Below are 23,599 nucleotides of genomic sequence, written 5' to 3' on the forward strand. Positions count from 1 at the left end.
CCACCACCAGGGGGAAGCTTCCTGATCTCCCCCCGCCCCCTTCCTGCTGCAGGGACCTTGCGGCTGCGCCCTCCACGCCCCGTTTCTCTAGGGCTCTCCCCGAACCCCCCGCTCCCAGCTGCCCACGCGCTAGTGGAACAAGGAGAGGTTCGGTCTCGCCTGCGTCGCGGGGCGGAGACTGGGGCTTGACAAGGCCCCGCCTCTGCCCCCGCGCGGTGCCCTTCGGAATTCTTCCCCTGCGGGGTGTTCGCGACTGGTGCCCGGAACTTTGTTCGCGGGCGGCGGGGCGGGCGGAAGGTTTTCCCGCACGGACCAGACCAGGCTGCGCCGGGAGCGGGAGTTATGGCGGGCTGGGGGCGGCTGCTGCGCCGGGCGGGGCTGCGCCTGCTGGCGGGAGGTCCGGGCGGCCCCGTGCAGGCGGCGGCCGCTACCGGGAACAGGTGGGTGCGCAGCTGTGGGGAGGGGACGCGGCAGAGCCCCGCGGCCTGGTGGGGGGCGGGTCAGTGCGGCCCCGCGCTGACTGCGGGGCGGGGGATCGGTTACCTGGTTCTTTGCGCACGTGACTGGCGCGTGCAAACACCCGCCCCCAGCCTGAGCGGGGTGGGGGCTCGGGGGGGGTCACCTCACGTTCCCGGAGGCTGTGGGGCTGCGCCCCGCCAGGGCAGGGGGTGTTGGGAGCGCCCCGGGGCTTGGCCCCATCGTCTCTGGAGTCTGTTTGCGGCTTCCTTGGCTTCTTTAAGGTCCTTCCTCTCAGGGCCGGCCCACAACATTTCGGCGTGGAGCTGAAATGACGCCCTCCCCCCCCCCCATGTCACCTCGCTTGGGCCAAAACCTTGAAAGGTCTCAATTCTACCTTCTTCCTGTTCTCCTCCTCTCATGGTACTGCTCTGCTACCTACCCCAGTAAAGGAGAATTAACAACTTAAAATGTCTTGTTCAAAAATTTTAAGTAACACAACTTTCAAATGCCTGAATAGCAAATGTAACTTTTCTTGTCTGCATAGTAAACACTGGCATGTTTATCTTTTTTAATAATCAAAGTGGTGCTTTCTGTGCCTTCTTGGTTGCAAAGATTTGAACTGCTTCCTGCTGAAGGTCCACAGTCTGGGCCAACTCATGCTCTATTGTAGGCCTGCACAACATGCGGCCTGGAGGCCACATGTGGCCCGCGTGGGCTCACTGTGCAGCCCGCGGGGGATGAGTAGGCAAGCGGCAGGTGAGGGAGGGGGACTAAAGAGGCGGGTGGGCAGTGGCGGGGGGTGAGGAGGTGAGCCGGGAGGGGTGGGGGCCTGAGATGAGCAAGGGGTCAGTGGCTGACCTGTTCTAGTGATCTGATCTGGCTCCCATCCCTTCTGCAAGGGTTGCAGCTGTCTGGAGGTGCTGCCTTCCACACCTTCCTCAGTCACACCTCATTCATTCAACAGGGCAATTGATTACAAAGTTGGGAGAAGATCTTATTCTACTTCTAGCAAAAAGACATTTTTCTTTTACCTTAATTATACTACCTTAGGGGCCCGCTATAACATATTACTAAGGTTCAGTGTTTCGGTGAGGCAACACTGGGGAAGGAGGGTTTGTGGGCGGTGCAGGGGGGACTATTTCAGGTGGCGCTGGGGGGGCGGTGTTGGTGGCGCTGGGGCGGGGGTTGGCAGGGTCGGGGGGGTTTGGCCCTCAGCTGTTTTTTTTAATTATTATTTTTATTTTATTTTTTGGAGTAATATGGCCCTCGCCGCTTTACAAGTTGTGCAAGCTTGGACTCTACTGAGATGGTTGCAAGGCTGACCAGCCTCTCCTGTGTCATTGTGGAGCATAGATGTGTTTTTATTAACTTCAGCTTGGAGAAGCTGTGTTCTCCACTGGCATCCGTTGCAGGAAGTGTTAGAAGTATGTGCAGAGCAACAAAAGCATTTGGAAAGAGGGTGGTCATCTTATTTGTGCGCACATATTCCAGAACAGCCTTTGGAGTTGATTCAGCTAAAATGTATCTTGAAAGGGCTTTCAGTTCATCACCTAAATCACTCGCATCAATATTGCACATGTCATTATGTGTCAACACTGTCTCTAGTGCCCTGCATTGCTGGTGTAGGTCGTCTTCAGGTATAGTGAGGAGTTTGGAAATATCATACAACATCCCAAATGTACTGCTGTGTTCCTTGAGCTGCATAAAACATTCTTTGATTGACTGTATTGCACAATCTAGCATCTGGTTAAAGACTTCAACTTGGAATTGTTGTTTGGGGTCTCTTATGAGATTATCCCATCCCTCATAATCAAAATGTCATCTTCGGTGACTCTTGTATTCTTGAATGTGTGAGAAAATAGCTTCAGTGTGAAGTTCCTATACCAACTTCTGTGCACTCTTCAGAACATTTTGAAATCCCTCATCTAACCAGTAAGACTGTAGGTATGCCTTTGCTTTGTCCAGTTGTTCCATTGCTACAGAGATATCAAGGTCAACACCTTGGAGTCTCTTGCTTACAACATTTATTTCAAACAGTATGTCATGCCACAACACTAAGCCACACAGAAATTTGAAGTTATGTATGTTTCTGGTGATTCCATTTCCCTCTGCCACTATTCTCCCACGAACAGTTCCTGTCGTAGTTGCCATTATGGAGGATAATGCTATGGCATCATCTATCTTCCCAATTTGGTGTTTGATAGGCTGTATCGCCTCCACTCGACTTTCACATCATATGGCACTCAGTGGTTTCAGTGTCAGAGAGGATATTCTCAGATGTTGCTTCAAAATTTGCCATCAATGAATTGATGCAGAGAAAAATACATGGATGCTTTGAATTACATTAAAAAATTCAGCAGCTTCACTAGAAGCTGATGCTGCATCACTGACCACCAAGTTCAATGAATGAGAACTGCATGGCTCAAAAAAAGCTCAAGGGTTTAACTCTCGGATCCATGTCTGCACTCCTCTGTTCTTTCCTCTCAGGTTGACACTATTATCGTAGCCCTGACCTCTCATGTCAGCTATTGCAATTCCTGTATCTTCCAGTTTTTTAAGAAGCACATTTGTCATACCAGCTCCTGTAATATCATCAATGTCAATAAATTCTAGAAAATGCTCTCTGACAGTCACCATTGCAGGGACATTTTCACTAGGTTCTGTTGTTACAAAATGTATAATTAAAGTCATTTGTTCCGTATGGCCGATGCAGTCCAGAATAATAGAATAGTCCAGAATATTTTGCTAACTTCAGATCTGCCACTATCTTCTGTTTGAATTTTGTTGCCAGTAACTGTATGATCTCATTTTGAACTGTTTTTCCAAGGTAGTGGTGTGTGTACATTTCTTGGGTGGTGACTCTTCTTAGATGCTCCTGGAGTACAGCATCAAACTCGTCCATCAGCTCCACAATTTTAAGGAAGTTTCCATTGTTTGGCACATACAGCTGATCTGAAATGCCATGCAGTGCTAGGTTTTGGGTAGCTAGCTTTCTCACAATGGCAATGAGCCTTTTCAGAGCACTTTGCCAGTAAAGAGACTGATGCAATATTTTCTTGATGCTGATCATCTATGGTGGCCTTTAACCTTAGTCTCATCTCAAGCTCTTTCCATCTATGGAATGCTCTCTGGTGATTTGCTGCCTTCTCATGGCATGCCAGATTTCTAGCCAGATTTTTCCAGTCCTTTGTTCCTGTTGAACCCAGTATGGCCGGAACATTAGACTGGAAGAGTTTGCAACAAAAACAGTATGCAGCATTCTGGGTTTTTGAGTACATAAGCCATGGCCTCCCATTTTGTCACCGTTGGGGATTTCAAGCCAGTAATGTGTTAATGAAAATAGACATTTCCATCCATCTTTGAGGAACATGAAGTTTTTCACTTGCTTTGGCCCATGCAGTACAAGGAAGTCCCTCAGGCTGCTGCTCAAGTGGGTCCACAGTCCTGGATCGTCTAGACTTAAGGAACTAAACTCATCAGCTGCTGTTTCTTGCACCTCCACTACACTCTTCTCTGATCTACACTTTTCTTCAGGAATGTGCATGATTACATCCATTTGAGATATGGATGCTGCAGTAGCTGCCAGGTCACCTGCACTCTGACTAACTGGAAGATCAGGCATCTCCTCACCACTCTCATTCTCACTGGGGCCGGAAGGCTCTCCGTGAACATTTGTGTCTGTGTATCTCAGGAGATATCTCCTTCCTGCTTAGATAGAAAAGCTTCCTTTGCTTGCTTTCTTTATTCTGAATGCTGCCCCAGAGGGGCGTTTTCTTCTTTCACTCATGACTGCTGTTCTGTGCCAGCTATATTGGCTCTCAACACTCAGTTGAAGGGGACAAATAAGCAGGTTGGTAGCAGGGCCTGAGTGAGGGAAGATATCAGCGTCTTAAGGGCCTAACTGGCTCCTACTACTTCAGTTGACTGCCTGTTCTCCTGTTCAGGGAAGCAGCAGGAAACAGGAAGTTCCCTGAGAAGCTGGTGTTTAATCAATCCAGGCTCCTGGGGGTGCAAGAGAGGTACATAAGAGGCTCCTCCTTTCTCTCCCTGCAGCTACTGCTGCTTTCTGTTATTCCCTCTCACCTTTTCTCCTGTTATGTCTCTTGTGCCCTCCTTCCTCCAGCACAGCACTCCACCATCTCTGTGCATCTAGAGCAGAGCAAATACATTTTTCTACACTCTAGGGCCTAGTGGCGTCCCCCCACAGTCTGGCACCTGAGGCGGCCACCTCAGTTCACCTCATGGTAAGGCCAGCCCTGCTTCCTCTGCTGCAACCTTCTGTCTCGGTTGTGACTAGGGACCACAGTTGCCAACTTGTGCGCAGTAAATAAGCACCCCGACTTTCACAATAAGCCAAAAATCAACCTAATCCCATTGCAAAACAAGGCCAAAACAAGCCAATCCCTAAGAACCCCAACACCCAATGTGACTCGATCCCCCCGGCGTGCAGTCTGGGACTGTGGTGGGCCCGCTGTGTACCCTGACTCTCTCCCCTACTTGCGCCTTCCCACTCCCCTTGCGCCTGCTTGCCGGGAGCTGATCAAAACCAAGAAGCTAGAAGCCCAACAAGCCAAAAACTAGCCAACAAGCAACTCCCAATCCAATTAAGCCAAAAACAAGCCCAATTTTTGTTTGTATTTTGTTGCAGGTTTGACATATCTGCTTGTTATGTCTTTGTACTACTCCCTGCCCCCACCATGTGGCTGGGGTTCCTACAAGCTACCATGGTACCAGTAGCGAGGAATGGTGTGTGTCCACACACCCCATGGTTAATGCTCGGTCAGAACACATGGCACATGGTTGGCTTGACTGTAACTGGTTGGACACAATGCTGTTTTGTAGCACGGATGGTATCTTCTAACCACGTCAGTGGAAATGAGTTGGCACAGTCCTAAAATGAGTGGCCCCAGTAGCACGGGAGGGCCCTCCCGTGCTACTGGGGCCACTCTGGGTATGTCTACACTGCAGTAAAATACTTGTGCTTGGCCCTTGTCAGCTGACTTGGACTCAGGCTGCAGAACTATAAAATTGCATTGTAGGTGTTTAGGTCAGGGTGCATTAGATTTAAATCAAATCAGGAAGACTCGATTTAATCAGGGATTTCAACATAAAAGTGCATTCTTGTTGGTTGTTATAAGCTCAATACATATTCTTCACAACTAAGGGCTTGGCTACACTTGAGAGTTGCAGCGCTGGGAGTTACAGCACTGGTCATACAGCTGTGTAGGGAAAGCGCTGGTGTGTGGCCACACTCACAGCTACCAGCGCTGCAGTGTGGCCACATTTGCAGCATTTGCAGCGCTGTTGGGAGTGATGCATTATGGGCAGTTATCCCAGCGTTCAAGTGGCAGCAATGTGCTTTTCCAAAGAGGGGGGTAGGGTATAGTGTGACAGGGAGCAGGGGAGAGAGAGGGAGTGGATTTTTGGAGCCGACACTGTGTATTAGCTCCCTGCCTTGCAAAATCAGAGAATTTTCCCCACCCCTTACGCTTAACTGCAAACAGCCTGCAGACCAGATAAGCAGCTGCTCCAAGGGACTCCCTTTCTCTGCCCCGCCCCCGCTGTTTCTCTCATCAAGCAAACACTCACTCATCCCCCTGCCTGCCCCATTCACAGGGTTTATCTCATTTGATTGTTCACTGAGTTACAGATTGATCACAGCAAACAGGAGCTGTGTTTGTTTTTTAGATAAGCAGCTCCTGGAGCCACGGAGCCCCGCGTTCACAACAAAACAAAGAGAGGCTGCATAACAAAACAAAGAGTAATTAGTTAAAAGCATTCTGGGATATCTCCTAATACCCTGGAGGCCAATAACAGCGCTGGTGTGTGGCCACACCTGATGAGCAGCACTGTATCACCAGCGCTGCACTCGTTACACCCCAAGCAGACCAGGTGTTCAGCCAGCACTGCAGCCAGGGAGTTGCAGCGCTGGATGTGCCTTGCAGGTGTGGACAGTTACTAAGTTGCAGCGCTGGAAAGCCTCCACCAGCGCTGCAACTCTCAAGTGTAGCCAAGCCCTCAGAGATAGATGTAGGTTTCATTTTTAGAAGGTACAAGCTTTCTGGCTTTTTCAGGTCCCAAACAATTTCTCAATTTGGAATGAATTAGTCCAAAGGAAGAAAACATTCTTTCAACACCAACAGAAGATGAGCAATGAGCTCAGGAAAGTTGGCACCTATAGCTCCAGCCCTGGAGTCGGTGCCTAAACAAGGAGCAGCATATTAACTTCTGAAGAGCCACATGTGGCTCTGGAGCCACTGGTTGGCCACCCCTACTCTAGACCTTTTTGCACACTGCTCAATTTCTCTTTCATACACTTTATCCAGCAATTTGCCTGCTACATCTGCTCTGTCAGGTGGACTGTATCCTGGTCTTAATGACTGAACCATGTTAATGAAGTGTGGGTTCTCAATCATATGGAAAGGAGAGTTTGTTGCATAAACTGGGCAATTTTTTTAATCAATTACCGCTTTTTGTAATCGGCTGGTTCTTACCACAAATTTATCTATGGTTGTTTCTGGATGATGGAGATTATTTTTTTCTTTGCTACAAGTAATATACTGTGGCTATGTGACATACATGATGTGACTGAAACGCTATCATTGGCAGGTAACTCTGAAACTATAGAAAATGATGATCTTGAAGGTGGATAGTCCAGAATCCTGTATGTTGAGGATGGATTCTCCTAAACAAAATAAGTCAATGCAGTGATTTAAATATTACCATGCTGCTCATTTAGTATTACTCATTGCATTCACTGACACTCAGTGACACTACTTTAAAGGTGAAATTGTAAAAGGAAGATCTGCCTATTTCAGCTATTTTTTTTTTATCACGGCTGCATCTAAAATGATAGTACCATAAAGTAACAACTAAATTTTTTGCTCAAACATGAGAATTCAAGAATAGTCCAGAAGAAAGACAGGTAGTCCTTAAGAAAGAAGTATGAAATAAAAAAGTCTGAACATGCAAGATCTTCAGGTTGGTAAACATGTTGCTTTCATCATCTTCAATGCAGCTTCCTCCTGAGAAGGAACACTTCTCATGATGTTGTTTCATTCGAGCAACCAGACCCTGCATTTCTCTGTTGACTCTACACTGTAATTTTATAGCCTGAGTCAGCTGACTCTGGCCTGCTGTGGGTGTTTTATTGCAGTGTAGATGTACCCTTTGTGTGCCATTCTCTAAGCAGGCTCTCCCATGCTGAGGCAGTATGAGGTAATTGCCCTGATTTTCATACTGTGCAATAACACATAGGAAACAGTCTTCTCAGTTACCATCCACTCAAGGACATCACTGATTTTTAAGAATATCCCTATTTTGTTTGTAATATGAGGAAGTACTGACGGAGCAACACTCGAATTCCACAGGAGGGCTAAGGAATGTATCAGTTTGGCTTTAAAATAGGATATCAAACCAAGGATATGACGTATCAGTGCTTGGTTTCTTTTGGCAGTGGATCAGGATAAATGCAACTAGAGGAGTATGAGACATTGTTGCCCTCATTGCTGTCTTTATGCCCATGATTATCTGTCTGCATGGCCTCTTCCACCATTGTATGTCATCCAGACATCGCTCTTCCATGAAAATCAGATTCTACAATCAGGGCTTTGGAGCTGTGCTCCAGCTCCAGGCAAAAACCTGCAGCTCCACTGCTCCGGAGCTGCTCTGGGCTCCAGCTCCAGGCTCCGCTCCAAAGCCCTATCTACAATTTCATTATTTTTCCCAGCGTTTGGCCTTTATAGGGACCTGAATGAAAGCAAACAGGCTGCGACTTAATCTTGCTAAGATGGAAGCAATGCTTGACATGGGGAAGAATATAAAGAAGTGGGCTGAAGCAGTGTCTGCACTAAACATTAAGGGTTTGGGCTTCATTCTGCATAAACAATTCAGTCCGCAGGTCCATCTGGAGCCATCGCTAATTCTGGATTTTCAAGAAGCCACAATGGTCTATAGTACCGCTTATGCGCGGCTAATCAAGAGGCTATGGTTTCATCCTCACTAGGAAAAATGTATGTTTTACCATGTTAGCTAGCACATGATAAAATCCTAGTGAACGCAACATAAGGTGCTTCTAGTTTTCACATGTTTTGGCAGGTTGTGAGGTAAACACCAGAGGGATGCCTTGATAACATGTTAAAATTAGAACTGCCATGTCGTCACTAGGATTTTTCCTCATGCTAGTTACCATGTGTTAGCTAACTCGTGGTAAGGACACACCTTTTTTCCTAGTGAAGGCAAAGCTTATGATTGCTCCTCTCTGATACATACTTTGCAACAGTTTTTTAGACTTTGGTTGCCTCCATCTTGGATTGTGCTAATGTCCTCTCCATCAGGGCAACCTCAAAGTCTTTAATCTGGTACAAAGCACAGTTGCCTGCTTCCCGAGTCTGTGGTATCTTCTATGAGCACGTAGTGATTGTGACTCAGTCTCTGTTCTGAGCTCCTGATTGCTTCTGGGTGCAAGTAAGGTAGAGTCGATGTCCTTCAGAGCGTCAAATGGTGTGGTACCTGGTTACTCTTGCTTTATTTTCTGTCAAGGCAGTTGAGAGGGGCTGTTATGCTGGTTGAGAGTTCCTGGGGTTAAGAACCTCTCTTGAGGCTGGTAATGAAATCCAGCAGTGGCTTTCTGAGCTCGAAATTTTCCATTTTGGAATTTGCTTCTCTTTAGCTATTCACTAGAGCCTGAGATTAGTGAGCTCTAGGGTGTAGGATAAAAGACCAATTTATTATTTTAGCATGTGGTTGATTGCTCCTATTGATTCTATTTTTGACTTTTATTTGTGTTTAGTAAATTAAATGCAAGATTATCTGAAGGATGATGGTCAGGGTGGGACAGTTTGAGCGCCATCACTTGAGCATGATTTATTAATGATGTTTAATTCTTTTGTAATCTTTGTGATAAGATGCGGTAGTAAAAGGCATTATATACATTAATAAGCAACCTCAACCCCCCCCCTCCTTTTTTTAAATTTTTTTATTATTTTTTACTTGGTAGGGGACCCTGGTGCTTTATAGTCAGGCATATTAATAGCGCCACCTGGTGGGATGAACATCTTTCTGAAGAGAACACCCAGTTCCTTAAGCAGTTAACAGCGGAAGAATTCAGAGCTCAAACAGCCAGTAAACTGTGTCCACTGAAAGATGAGCCCTGGCCACTGCACTCATGGGAACCAGGTTAGTATATGAACAGATGCAGCTCTGGCTGTAGTCATCATGGGGCTGTTGCTGTATACAAATAATATTGGACTGGTGTCACATAAAGTTTCTTCTTTGTTACCTTAGTCATTTTCTTTACCTCTGCAAGGACCAAAGCACTTCTTTAGTCTTCAAGTTCCTCTCTTATTCCTGAGGATCTTCTCCTTCAGCTTCAGCACATTTATCATCACTTTCCAGCCACAGCCCCCTCAAAACCTGTCTTGCTTCCATACCCTTGGAATATGATTGTCACAAACGCATCAGAGGATACCACGTAATTAGCTGTTGACTGATGTGAACGACTTCATTCCAAAGTCAGGGACTTTGGCTTGGTAGCATTCCTGATCCACAAGGGACTACAGATTGACTCCCAGTCGCTGCATGGAAGAGGTAGCATACTAGGTAGCATAGCTAGTGTGTTTAAAGTCCCACAGAGTCCACAGGAACCCTCTAACACACAGTCTTAAATGAATGCATTTTCTAGAATTTTTTTTTTTTGATGGTTAGTTAATTAGCTTATATTTGCAGCAATGGTGCTGACCAAGACTTTAGTGGTGCCTCTGGTAAAATCTAGCTTCTGGCATTGCAGATGACTGCATCATCTACTTAGAATGGCTACTAAGTGACTGATGCAATATGTAAATATTATATAACACATTTGGAGATGCTCTTTTTCCCCCACACATTTAAAATATTTATTTCTTAAATATTCCTCTTATGGGTTCTGTGTTCCAGGCTAAAGACCTAAGCATCTGAACCCTTAAAGGGAGAATAGAATAAAAACTTAAATATTTAGAGAGGGGGGAAACCTAGTGAAATAGTCTTCTGGTTTGCCAAAAATGGAAGTCATGTTTGTATTTTTCAGAAGTGACTTCTCAACAAGAAATTATATATTGTAATTAATACTGAGCCCACGTAATGCTCTGCACAAACATAAGTAGTACATTAAAGAAACCCTGCTATTCCCAACCTGCCCACAAAGTTAAAAACTTATTTTCTCCTCCCTCAGTCCCTCCCATGGGGGAAAAAAGATCTTTGATTCTGTCAGATATTTAGTCTAAAATTAAGGGCATGGTTTGTTTTGATCTAAAGGTTCCCGCAGAGTTGGCCTTGTCGCAATAAAGTTGGGAATGGTTCCGTTATGGACCAAGAATGGTGAAAGACATGCTGTCACATTACTTCAGGTAAGAGAGATACTGATTTTATTTTTAGAATTTACATAAGAATATTGTCTGTTCCACATATCTGTTCTAGTTGGCTTTCTGGTCAACAGTTAATTGAAAGATGCTTCATTATAAATGGTTAAAATGTTCTCTTTGAACTTTGTGTCCTCTATTAGACAAATGAAATCGAGTCGACACTGTGACTTTGCTCACATTGTTTAATATCTATTGTTAATTTAAATTAGAATATGAGCAGATGTGTCTGTTTGAGACCCTGTTTACTGTGATTTATTTTTTAAGGTGAAAGACTGCCATGTTTTAAAGTACACACCAAAGGAGGAGTATAATGGAAAAACAGCTACCCTAATCATTGGAGGGAAAAATTCATCTCCTTTTTATGTAAGTGTACTACTTCCTTTTTTGGTTAGAATTGTTATTTCTATAAGGATCACTAATTATAAATGCTTTCGGACAAAACAGTGATATATTAAAAGGTGTTTAGTCAAAGATGAGTCTGCAGCCATACATGTTTCGGAGGCTCATCTTTGTCTGTCACTCACCCTCACACGCTCATGTGTCATTGGGTGGTGTGGGTGGCGGGGACATGGGTAGGAGGAAGGCTCCATTCTCACTTCCCTCCCTTTGACCCAGCCTTCCCCAAAATCTGTTAGAAAAATCTGGGAAGTGAGGACAACTCCATTAGCATTTTTTCCCCTCTTGGAAATGGTAGAAGGCTGTATTTTTGAAAGCTTCTTTGAAGCATGGTTTTCTGTTGGTAATGGAGGAAACTGCAGGAAATGAGAACATGTAGTAGCAGTGGATGGGGGAGCAGGTACTTAGCTGTACAAACTTGCATTGGACCTAATTTGGGATCTTAGCTCACAAATTTAAAAACCACTGGAATAGGGGAGTTACTGTGGGCCTCTTTCGATTCTGATAATCCTTTGGATAATCTCATTATATAATTGGTGGATGTATCCTGATTTATTCATTTCTGCTTTAATTTTACCGTTCTTTTATTTGCTCATTTGCATATAATATTCCTGAACGAAGAATTAAACTTTAAACTTAAAAATATGCACAGTTGTGAACATAGCTTATTGATGATGGTGTCGCAAACCACTAATTTGTTTAACAGCTCTAGATGTCTGATGCAAAAGTCCAAGTCAGTCTTCAATGGTTGAAGCAATTCAGCAGTTTTGTCAATCCCAGGGGGAAAGATTGAATCCTGATGGGAAACCTAGTCTTCCTTCAAAAGAGCACATTTTTTTTGTGATTCATTATGTTTATAAAACAGTATCACACTTCTCTTTGCATTGTTCTTGCGATCATCTCTGTTTGACCCAAACAGATACAAAAAGGCATTACATGACTTATTTGGAGGTCTGTTTGTTTTTTCTTGAGGGTTTGTACCTCAGTTTTTCTAGTAGAGAGTCTACCCAAAATCTTAGTTTTATTTAATGCTTGCATGTGCACATCTCACCAATGTTTACTTTGGTTTCCACATGTCTTGTCTCTCTGGTCCATGTCCACTACTAGAGGAACATTTTTCACTTGGTGAAATTACACCGGTGGTCCTGGCTGTGTTAGATCAAGACTGACAAAAATCGTATGAATCTAGTCATTTTGAAACTGGTGATGCACCAGGGAAACACAACTGTGAAGGAATGCATGTGTGATAGTCCTGACTGCTCAACAGTGTCGTCTTGCTTGGCTGAGTAACATAATGCATGGAAAATATAGGATTCATGCAATCACATGTCCAATTTAAACTGCTCTTATTATCTGTATAGCTTTCTTTGATGCACAATGATCTAAAACAGTGGTTTTCAAACTTTTGTACTTGTGACCCCTTTCACACAGCAAGCCTCTGAGTACGACCTCCGTTATAAATTAAAAACACTTTTTAATATACACCTCTACCTCGATATAACGTGACCCGATATAACACAAATTTGGATATAACATGGTAAAGCAGTGCGCCGGGTGGGGGCGGGGCTGCACACTCCGATGTATCAAAGCAAGTTCGATATAATGCAGTTTCACCTATAATGCGGTAAATTTTTTTGGCTCCTGAGGACAGCGTTATATCGAGGTAGAGGTGTATTTAACACCATTATAAATGCTAGAGGCAAAGCAGGTTTTGGGGTGGAGGCTGACAGCTCGCAACACTTCCCCCCCCCCCGTAATAACCTTGCGACCTCCTGAGGGGTCCCGACCCCCAGTTTGAGAACCCCTGATCTAAAATATCAGATTGTTGACTATTGCTTATTAAATTATCTATGTTCCTTCATAGGAAATTGTTGCTTTTTTCTAGATAATTCTATTAATTAGGTGGGGGTTTTTTTTTTTGTTTTTTTTTAATGGATATGGTTGAATAAGTTTATGTAGATCTGGACCTTGCCCGATAATTTCTGAGGTTGAATCTTGAGTAAATTTATTCCATAAAATTACATAGCTTAAAAGAATTTGACACAGGTTATTTTATTTCTGTACAGTTTACACTTGTTATGGACTCGGCAAATATAATAATACCTTTTTCTGGTTTACATTGAAACTTGAAACTTCATCCTCTTTTTATATTTATCACTTCATTGTTTTCTTCCAAATGTGAGTTCGAAAAGCTAAACTGTGGAAAACTAGTCCTTTGTTGTGTCAGCATAATTAACTTGTTTCATTAGTTGCCCATAGAAACATCTGTCCTCTCCAGATTTTGACTGTGACTCACTTTAGTGAATTGTCAGATGAATCCCTTAATAATTTCACTAACAATGAAGGTTTAATGTATTTCTTTTAAATGTCAAATTATTTAAAAAAAAATAAATACATTTTTAGGAATATGTTTTTTTTTAGCTTGACAAATGCCATTGTGTTCCAAGTGGATAAACTTTCTAAATTATTTTTTTAATGAACAGTTAATTGGTCTCCTTTCCAAAATGCATGATACTGTGACTGTTTTATCAATGACTTTTAAAAAACAAACTAACTCTGGTTTTGAGGTCTATTAATCATTTTGAAGATGTAGTCTGATTTGCCACGGTCCATACTATATTACTCAGTATGCTTTCAGTAGACCTTTTAAAATGGTATTCACTTGAGAACATATTCAATATCAATGTTGCCATTTAAAAATCTTTTTTTCCCCATTTTTGCAAGGAGGCTAAGTGATGTTTGGTGTACATAAAAATACCTACCTTTGTCTTCATCCATTAGAGCACTTGATGAAATTTTTGTTTCATTTGTTGAAGTCAGGCAATAGAAAGCTATAGTCAGATGTTTTGGTGAAAAAATGGAAAAAGCTTTCTTATCCCTTGATGACTTCAATATGTGTTTTTTTTCAGTCATTCTAATCCTCCTCACAAGCCCATTTTGAATACATACTGTTAAGCATTCAGTTTCTGGTAAACTTAACTAATGTAATTTTACTTTCCAATCTAAATCAAGACTTACTTAAAAATATCTGATAAAGGAGATACCTATTTTATTTTTCACTTCTGCAAAGACTAGTACAGTCTACATGTAATCAGTCATCAGACCAATAATACAATCAACTTTGGAAAATATATAAATAGATTAATCGTGATTATTTTTAAAATATTTTGTTTTAAATGTTTTACTATATGAATGCAAGACAGCAATTCATTTTTAAAAAATAGTGAACTGCGGAACCCTATATCAGCATTCCTACTTGAGTGGAGGAGGAACATTTTCATAAAGATGTTTTGTTTTGTTGGTCTCTAATCAATTAGAAATCAAAGGAATTTTATAAATCAGTTTCTAACCAAGCATAATATGTTCTTTGCTATTCTTATAAAATGTATTTACATATAGTTATTAATAAAATCATGGGCAATATGCAGATTTTTCAAATGATGCTAAACAGCCTTCAGAGGTGTCCAGATCAATTTGTCTGAAAGTTCAGAGAAGTGTTTTTATTGGGAAAAGGATAATTTCAGAGATTTTTTTTAAAAGTGACCCTCTCACAGATGGGATTATCCAAGTGTGACACTGCTGTCAGTTGTTTAAATTGCTTTCTAGGAGGTTTCATTTGAAGAAAAATCTCAGCTGAGCCACTGTATACAACTTCAGTTTTCATACACTTGGTTTCCATTTGGCTGGTACTCTTTCAGTGCTGTAATGTTTCTAAAAGGCAGCTGCTTGAAGATCTCATTTGTAACCAAAGATTATTTGTCATTGAAACGAATTATTTATATTTAAAATAAAAATAAATACATAAAAACTTTGTTCTTGGGGTCTTCTGCTGTTGTGCTGTGTGAATTTGCTTCAGTGGAACTATAGGCTTTTATAAAATTAAGTATTTCAAGAAGTCTCTGCAAGATCAGGGCCTTAGATTATGTTGCTGCCCTGAAAGGTTTACAGTGTATAAAAGTACATACACCTTGTAGCACTGTAAAAAGGTATCATTAGTACAAATGTGCATTTATAATGACATCTGAAATAAAGATTTCACTTTAAATTCTGGTTAGTGAAAATGTATTATAAATATAAAAAGCAGTAATAAATATTTGTGTACATGAAAAAAATGATGACTGGCTTCTCCCTCCTAGCTCTGAAAGTTTTTACAAATCCCTTGGTGTTAGTGACACAGTCTAAATGTGCAGTGATCATACGATGAGATTGATGGGTCAAATGAGAGCCAACAATAGAAAATAGGAAGTTCATGAAGAAATTATGCTACAGTAATTTATTATAAAGTTAAGTCTTTCTTGAAAGTAAAAATACAATGTGGCATTTGTTTTTTAAGTCGTGTTAACAGTTGTAAACATTTTTCTGAGATTCACTGAATTTATAATTTAATTTCACTTGTTTTTATGCGTTTCTTCCAGAAACCAGAGTCAGCATTGGAGGTTTTCAGGGAAGCAGGAGTACCACCAAAGCAGAAGACTACAATATTTAAGGTGTCAGATAATGCTATAATTAAGCCAGGTAATCTTTTTGAGCTGGAATACATTACATGTATGACTTACTCTTGGTTTAGACTTACATAAATAGGACGAATTTATAGGGACAGTCCCGATATTTGGGGCTTTTTCTTATATATGCTCCTATTATACCCCCCCCCACACACACACCCCGTCCCGATTTTTCACACTTGCTGTCTGGTCAGCCTACATTAAGGTGGGATTGATTTTTAGGTATGAAAGTGAATTTAAATAAATTATTTTTTTTTCCCCTCTATCACTGGGGCCAAATCAAATTTTTGAAAAGGAGGAAAATAGAAAATGGCCTTTGTTTTCTGTGGGTGGAGAAAGAAATTGTCCTCTTTTGCCATTTCTTCTTTTTGTAGCAAATCAGTTCCATCTCTTGGAAAAGTTGTTTAATGCAAACTGGCTAAAATGCAAATGAGTGTTAGAAATGAATGTGACTACATTTCCCGAAAAGACTTTGTCACTTTTATAAGGACACCATAAGTGATGTTTTGCAGGAGGTTGGAAAAGTTGCTGTTGAAGAGGTTTCAGTCTTCTCTGTGCTTCCCTGGTTGAGACGAATTAGATGCCTCTTGAAATGCCATTGTTTCAGACTATTTGAGGCAGAAAGGATTCAGCAAAATGGAGGATTGGTTTCCATTGAGAATTTTGTCTTTTAACCAGAAGATTTGGACTTTTAACCTTCATAAAAATTGTTTTTAAAATTTTTCAGGATATATATGTGAATTTGGGTTGTTTATATTACATGCTGTTGCCAACATAATTTTGCTTCAAGCATTTTATTAATTTCTTAATCATTAGTTGTATTAAAACAGGGTCCTAATGGTCTATTTAAAATATGACTTCTTTGGTAGTCAGTAGAGAGTCTACAAACAGATCTTAGACTTTAGTGTGGCTGCTCAGTAGTAGTATCCAGTATGGCATTCGGAGAAAGTGTGATCTGATAATTGAAGCAAAGGCTGAAAGTTGGGAGCATTTAAAGTCCTAAATATGTACTACAAGCATTACTACAGCATCCTCCATCTTTCCTCTCATCTCAATTGTTTGCCCTGGGCTGTCTGTCTCTCATTTTCTTGGGACTAGTACACTTATACATACTTCATTATTTATACTAGATGTCAATATTTTTCTGCCTGGTGATTTAGTAGAGGGTCACATCACCACAATCTGCATTAACTGACAAATCTGACATTGATAGAGTGGAGTGATTTAAATTACTTGATTTTTGTTTTTAAATTGATTTAAATCAAGTTGAGGATTTGTAAAACTAATCTGAGAATTTGGTATTGCAAATTTAGATTAAAATTTATAAAGAGCTAAATTATCAAAGCTTTTTTTAAAATGCCACTATTAGGGTATGTTGTTTTTTAATTTTACAGGACTGCTATAAGCAAAAAACAAAATATTGAAAACTAATGCCCTGATGCTGCAAGCAGTTAAGCAGATAAGTAATTTTACTTGCATGAATAGTCCCATTTTCTTTAATAGGACTAGTCATGAATTTAATTTTAAACACATGCATTGTGTTTGCAGAACAAGGGGCTTAAAATTATACTTTTATTAAACTTTTTTCTTAGTGTCAATCTTCGTCACATCAAAATAAATTGCTTAATTGTTAACACTGAAAAATCATTTAGTTGTATAATACATTAACAGAGTTATTTAGAACTTTTTTAATACACACAGCCCAAAATTTTCAAAAATAAGAGCAAAAAACCAGGCTCAAAAGGGATTTGAAAATGTAACTGCTACAAACATAGCACAGGGTATTTGCATGTCCATTTTGTGTTTTGAGCTTATTTTAGTCTCTCAATAAAGATGTTAAGGGCCCTTTATTTGCCTTTTTCAGTGTAGATGAGCATCTTAAGTGTGAAACTTTTTAGTTGTAAAAATCTCTGTAAAATCTGAAATTGTATTAATAATTGGGAGACTGAAGAAACAAGTACAAAACAACCAATTTAGCAATTTAATACTATACAATGGGATGAATATAAAGTAGTAATTATACATACATTTTTAAAAAACAATTTTTAAAGAATCAGGATTTAAATAAAAATATTTCCTTTTTAAAATTATTTTTAACAACTGTGGATGCTGACAAGATAATGGTTCAAGTTTCAGCACTTAATTGAATGGTATATTTTTCCCTCCTTTTTAAGGTACGCCTCTGTATGCAGCTCACTTCCGTCCAGGGCAGTTTGTGGATGTCACTGCCAAAACGTAGGTTCTTAACTTTTTTTTTTTTATAATATATTGTATTCATTAGATATTTATCATTTACTTTTCTTTTCTCTTTTGTCCTAACATTAATTGTTGGCAAAGGTAGATTGAAAAAAACACATACGTTGTAGAATAATCTGTGGTTGTGTAGGGGATGCATTCGTTAATATGGTACAGTGTAATGAGTGTGTGTGTCTCTCTGTTAAAGATGGTTGGCATTCTGGTGTAAGTTTGGATCAAGGATAGTTGTGGGTATGAGTTAGGCTGAATTTAAATTGTTTGCAGTGTTTCACAACACTTGCCAAATTCCCATGCAGAATTTCTAATTCTTACGGTCAACATCAGTATAAAGTGAGGCCAGAGGATCTTGTTGTATGACTAAAGGCTGCTGCTATCTTCTGAGGAGTAACTTGATAAGGAAAAAGATGTGAATGAAAGTTTATGAATGGGAAAAACACTTTAGGTAGGAAGTTGTTTCAAGTTGGGAAAGGCAGAAGAGGAGTCTTACAAAAACATTGCAAGAGAGAGGAGGCGTGAGAGAAGTAATAACGCTGTCCTCGGGAGCCAAAGAATGTTACTGTGTTATAGGTGAAACCACGTTATATCCAACTTGCTTTGATCTGCCGGAGTGTGGAGCACCCCCCCCCCCTCCCGGAGCGCTGCTTTACCATGTTATATCCAAATTTGTGTTATATCAGGTTGCGTTATATTGGGGTAGAGGAGTACCAATGTAAACCTTTAATATAGGTTTGTCTACTCTAGTGTGCGGGGTCGAGCTAAGATATGCATCTTCAGCTATGTGAATAGCGTAGCTGAAGTTGACATACTTAGATCTATTTACCACGCTGTCTTCACTGCGGTAAGTTGACAGCTGACGCTCTCCCGTCGACTCCACTTGCGATTCTGGTGGAGTACTGGAGTCGATGGGGGTGGCGCTGGATTGATCCCTGCCCGCCAATCTGGCAGGTAGTGTAGACAAGCCCTACGAGGTGACAGTGTTTCTTGTGTCCTGGTTCAGTTGCAGACGTTCTTAATACTCTCCTCCATAGCAATTGTAGGATAGTAAAATTTGGCATGAATTGTTCTATAGAACCAAAGAGTCCCAAATCCAGGATTTCAAAAAATAATAATAAAAGGAACCACTCCTTGTCGAGAAAAAACAAATAAACTAAGCTAAATTTAGTGGTTTTACTTCACGTATTTTTTTGTTTCAAATAATTACAATCGGTTCGATTTCCCCCTCCTCACCCCCCCCAAGTTTCTCACAAACTTCTTGCCAGACTTCCCTATATTTTAAAAAAAACCACCAAAAACTCCAATGTTAAATAACTTCTTTTTGGCAGCAAAGCATTCGTGAGAAACTTCAAGGAGTTAGTGAAGTAAAAAAAGTGGTGAAAATTTGGCTTATCATGGCCATTTTCTAGTTACTGAAATACACAGGTGAATTGCATTGTTAATCACAATTGATTTTTACTGATTTCACCATTCTTAAATAAATTTTATTATTTTATTAAATAAATGTTTTTATTAAATAAATGTAGATGTCGTTTCGTCATACATAAACATGAAGGAGGGCTATTTTAGTTGGAACAAATGACTATTTTTAACACTTATTTTTGTTGATTTTAGCACTTTTCTTCCATATCGCCATGCTGCTAGAGTGTGTGCCAAAGCATACCATTCAGCATAAGTGCTCTGATATTACCATATTATATGAGGAGCAGGTGAAGTGCTATTTAGGAAGATATTTTATTTGTACTACATTATTTTCTAGGAATCTCAATTATGGAATGGGAGCCTGTTGTGGTAGGCACTATACAGATATGTAACAAAGACAATAGTTTCTGCCTGAGAGTGCTCACAATTGACGTGACCGATGGGATATAACAATTGGATGAAACAGACACACTGACTGGTGGGCTAGAAGGATGTTTAGGCACTTTCCTAGCCAATGTCAGACCTGAATAATTTGTCAGCATCAGGGCAGAGAGGTAGGTTTTGTAGAGGATAAGGTGGAGGTTTACTGTAATTGATGGGGAGTTTTTCCTATGCATTTGAAACAGATGGGAGAAAATTCAGAGGTACTGGAGAAAGAAGCCCATAAGCGGGCAATCAAGGCTGCCATCACTATCAGAGTGAAGATAGTGTTCAGTAACTTAATATATCTGATACAGAGGATGGGGATAAAGAGTCAAGGGCCTCTAATGCAAAGACAAAGAACTTGTGATTGATTTGGTGGAGGAGGGAGAGCCAGTGGAGGGATGCAAAGAGAGAGGGTTAATGTGGTCAGAATGGCAGGTCAGGAAATGACCCCAGCAGCAGCATTTTGAATAGACATGTGGTGTGTGGGAGGAACAGGGCTGCCAGACACCTACAGTATGTAGTCCGTTACATTTTTTTCCATATCCCAGCCTTTCTTCTCTGCTAACAAGCATCGCTATACCTTCCCTTGTAGGGTGGGAGGAATGGTTTCTTCTCACACCACTATGAATACTAGTTTATGGTTCAAATGATAGAGGGTGCATCCTGCCACCAAAAATCAGTTTTATCCTTTCTGAGACCTGCATAATATCCACTGGTCTAGACAATTGGAATCCCAAATCTCCTTATTTCAATAAAGTGCATTTGTGTCATGATGTACTACCAAGCAGGCCCTGTCTCTACTCCTGTTTCCCCTTTTGTGAACTGGAAATCCCTAACTGCTTCCATAAGAGTGTTGAGAGATTTAATTGGCTAATATTTTGTTCAGTGCTTTGAAAATACAAAGTATTATGGGGTGTCTACATGGGGAAATGGACTGGAATAGCTGTAGTGGAATAAGCTATAGCTATATTAGAATAACTCCCTGTGCAGAGTTATTCTACTCTGAAAAAGTAACTTCATTTGGGAATAATGCCCGCATGGGGAATTATTCTTGCATAGCTATACCAGAATATCTTATTCCATTATAGCTATGCCAGTCAATTTCCCTGTGTAAACAAGTCTTTATTTTTGTTTGTTAGGGGGAAAAAAACCCAGAAAAGTGTAATGTTCTGGGATGGACCGTGTGTATGTGGGGGTAGATACCAGCTTTGGAAACGAAGGTCTTGGATATGTTTTTTAAAAAAAAGTTCAATACCTATAACATCCAGAAACCATATCAATCTTAGACAATATATGAAGAAAAATCTCTTAGAATGTCCAGTCTTTCAGACCACAGTAGGTGAGGTATCAATCAGAATCAATTTTTTTGGTAGAAATAGGAAAGTAAATCCTTGCTTCTGTTATGTTTGTGGGACGTGGCAGCATATTAAAATCAACTTTCTATCTGTCTTGGAAGACTAGTCCTATTAACAAATCAGTTTGTTTGCAAAGCAAAGCACTGTATCATTAGTACATTAATTGAACATAGGTGGTGGTTGTTTTTAAAACACTTCAAAAAAAAGCCCCTGAGTGCTTTTTTTTTTTTTAATAAATTAAAAATAATTTCTCAGAAGCTAAAGGGCCATCCTAAATGTCTAGCTAGGAAGGTTCCTGGGGCAAGAACTATGTCTGTACATTTCCAGGTACAACAAAGGTGCTATCTAATAATTGCCGCATATACTCGATCATAAGCCGGTTCGTTTATAAGCCGATCCCTCTCCCTTCCCCCCTCCCTCTTGCATAAGTAAAAATGGAAATTTTTTATAACCCGTTCATAAGCCGACCCTATAATTCAGGGGTCAGCTCCCGGGCCATCAGGATAAGCCACTTGTTGTCCAAGATGGTTTGTTTATCTCGAGCGTCCGCAGGCACGGAGGTAACACCCCGGCGTGCCAGCTGCTTACCCTGATGGGCTGGGACAGCAACTGGTGGGGAATTTTTTTGTGGGAGAGAAGCTGGGAGTCAGAGGAGTAACCCCTGACAACACCCCACATGACCCCACCCCTAGCCTGGGAGCCCCACACTCTCCCCATCCCATCCCTTCTTATCTGGGGAGGGCCAGGGAAGGAGGTCTCTGACCTGGCTGGAGCTGCTCTGGCAGGCTGGGCAGCGCGGCCGCAGCTCGCTCTGGCGGGCCAGACCGGGTGGCGCAGCCACAGCGTGTTCCAGCAGGCTGGGCTGGGTGGCACAGCCACAGCGTGCTCCGGCGCCCGGGCGGCATGGCCACAGCCTGCTCTCGGGGGTGGGGCTGAGCGGCATGGCTGCAGCCTGCCAGCCCCAGAGCTGCAGCTGCTTTGGAGGCTGGGGGGAGAGTAGCGGGGCCAGAAGCAGAGAGACTCTGGCCCTGCCTCTTCCCTTCTGGTTCTACTGGATGTGCTGCCTCTCCTTGCTCCCTCTGTTTGGGGGAAGGGCTGTGTCCCACCTCTCCCTCTCTATACCCATTCATAAACCGACTCCCGTCTCTGGGGTTTTCCTTTTTTATTAAAAAAAAAATTTAGCTTATGAACGAGTATATACGGTAAGGTGTTTTATGAAATAGATGTCAGCAGTATTTTTTTAAAAATCAGGATATAGGAAAAGTTTCCTTGTGGAGGTGTGAGCAAGTTAAAGATCATATATAATTTACCAATATATCTTGCTAGAGGCTATTTAGAATTATTTGGAAACTAAATATAGAACTGGTTTCCTGGCCTCTTTCAGTCTGTGTGGCTGATCCACCCCATCTTTTGAGTTACAAGTTGTAATCTAGAATATCCTTTCCCTCCAGTTATTTGCCAGATAATTTTTAAAACCAGATATCTACATTAGCAGCAAAGAATCCTGTGGCACCTTATAGACTAACAGACGTTTTGCAGCATGAGCCTTCGTGGGTGAATGCCCACTTCGTCGGATACATTAGTTATTCCTAATGCTGCTTTTGGCAGTCTGTTCCATATAACCTATCTATGCAGCTCTTAATATAGAAATTACTCTCAAATTCTTAACTCTCATCATTAACCTTAGGGTTTCTTATCATGTTTTGCTCTGTGTGATTCTGTAATCTTTCCAGTGCTCCTCTGTATCTGATGTGTTATAAATTTCTTCATGTACCTCTTTCTACCTCTACTTTTTTGTGTGTGTTTTGCTAATGTACATTGGCCTCTTTTCTGTAATTCTATATTTAGCATTAGATTGCCTCATGACCCCTTGGCAAACATTAAATTATCTTTGAATACATTCAGTTTCCCCTTTGTGCTCTTTACTTGCTTCCATTCAGTTTTGTCCAACGTTGCCTCCAAAACACTTATGTTCCCATCTTTTTGGTTTCATTCTAAGCTTTTTTAATGGATGCAGCTGCCTGAACAGCCATTCATAAGTGCAGTGCTCAGTGAGCGATGGTATAAAATATCCCAGAAACCTTTGAGCTGTTGGGGGCAAGGAGATTCCTTGAAAAATGCCCACAGTGTTTAGGGCTGCCACTAGCTGTTTAGACAGAATGCATTGAGCTATATAGTAGTAGATAGCTTTAACTAATAGAAAACTTTAGTTTGCTTTAACTAGGTCAGACGTCTGTCAGAACCCAATTACATCAAACATGGTTCTTTGGGATTTATAACTGTGAAATGGCTAGGCCCACTTCCAGTTTTGTGTGGATTAGCTTTAACAATACGACACCACCTGTTAGTGAGCAGAGACCACTGTCTGTCATGTTGACCAATATTTTGGGGG

The 23,599-nt window shown here is 41.3% G+C and overlaps 1 protein-coding gene across 1 annotated transcript in view; it reads left to right on the plus strand.

Annotated features, from left to right (window-relative positions):
* Window positions 1-287: 287 nt before the first annotated feature.
* MRPL3 (mitochondrial ribosomal protein L3) overlaps window positions 288-23,599 on the plus strand; it is a 56,595-nt gene continuing 33,283 nt past the window's right edge. Inside the window, exons 1-6 of the mRNA XM_045007171.1 lie at window positions 288-440; window positions 9,458-9,636; window positions 10,750-10,841; window positions 11,121-11,219; window positions 15,668-15,767; window positions 17,929-17,989. Coding sequence (XP_044863106.1) covers window positions 343-440; window positions 9,458-9,636; window positions 10,750-10,841; window positions 11,121-11,219; window positions 15,668-15,767; window positions 17,929-17,989 — 629 coding nt within the window. The 5' untranslated portion in view covers window positions 288-342. The remainder of the gene's footprint in view (window positions 441-9,457; window positions 9,637-10,749; window positions 10,842-11,120; window positions 11,220-15,667; window positions 15,768-17,928; window positions 17,990-23,599) is intronic.

Source organism: Mauremys mutica, chromosome 2 (assembly GCF_020497125.1).
Source record: "Mauremys mutica isolate MM-2020 ecotype Southern chromosome 2, ASM2049712v1, whole genome shotgun sequence".
In the NCBI taxonomy this organism is placed as follows: Eukaryota; Metazoa; Chordata; order Testudines; family Geoemydidae; genus Mauremys; species Mauremys mutica.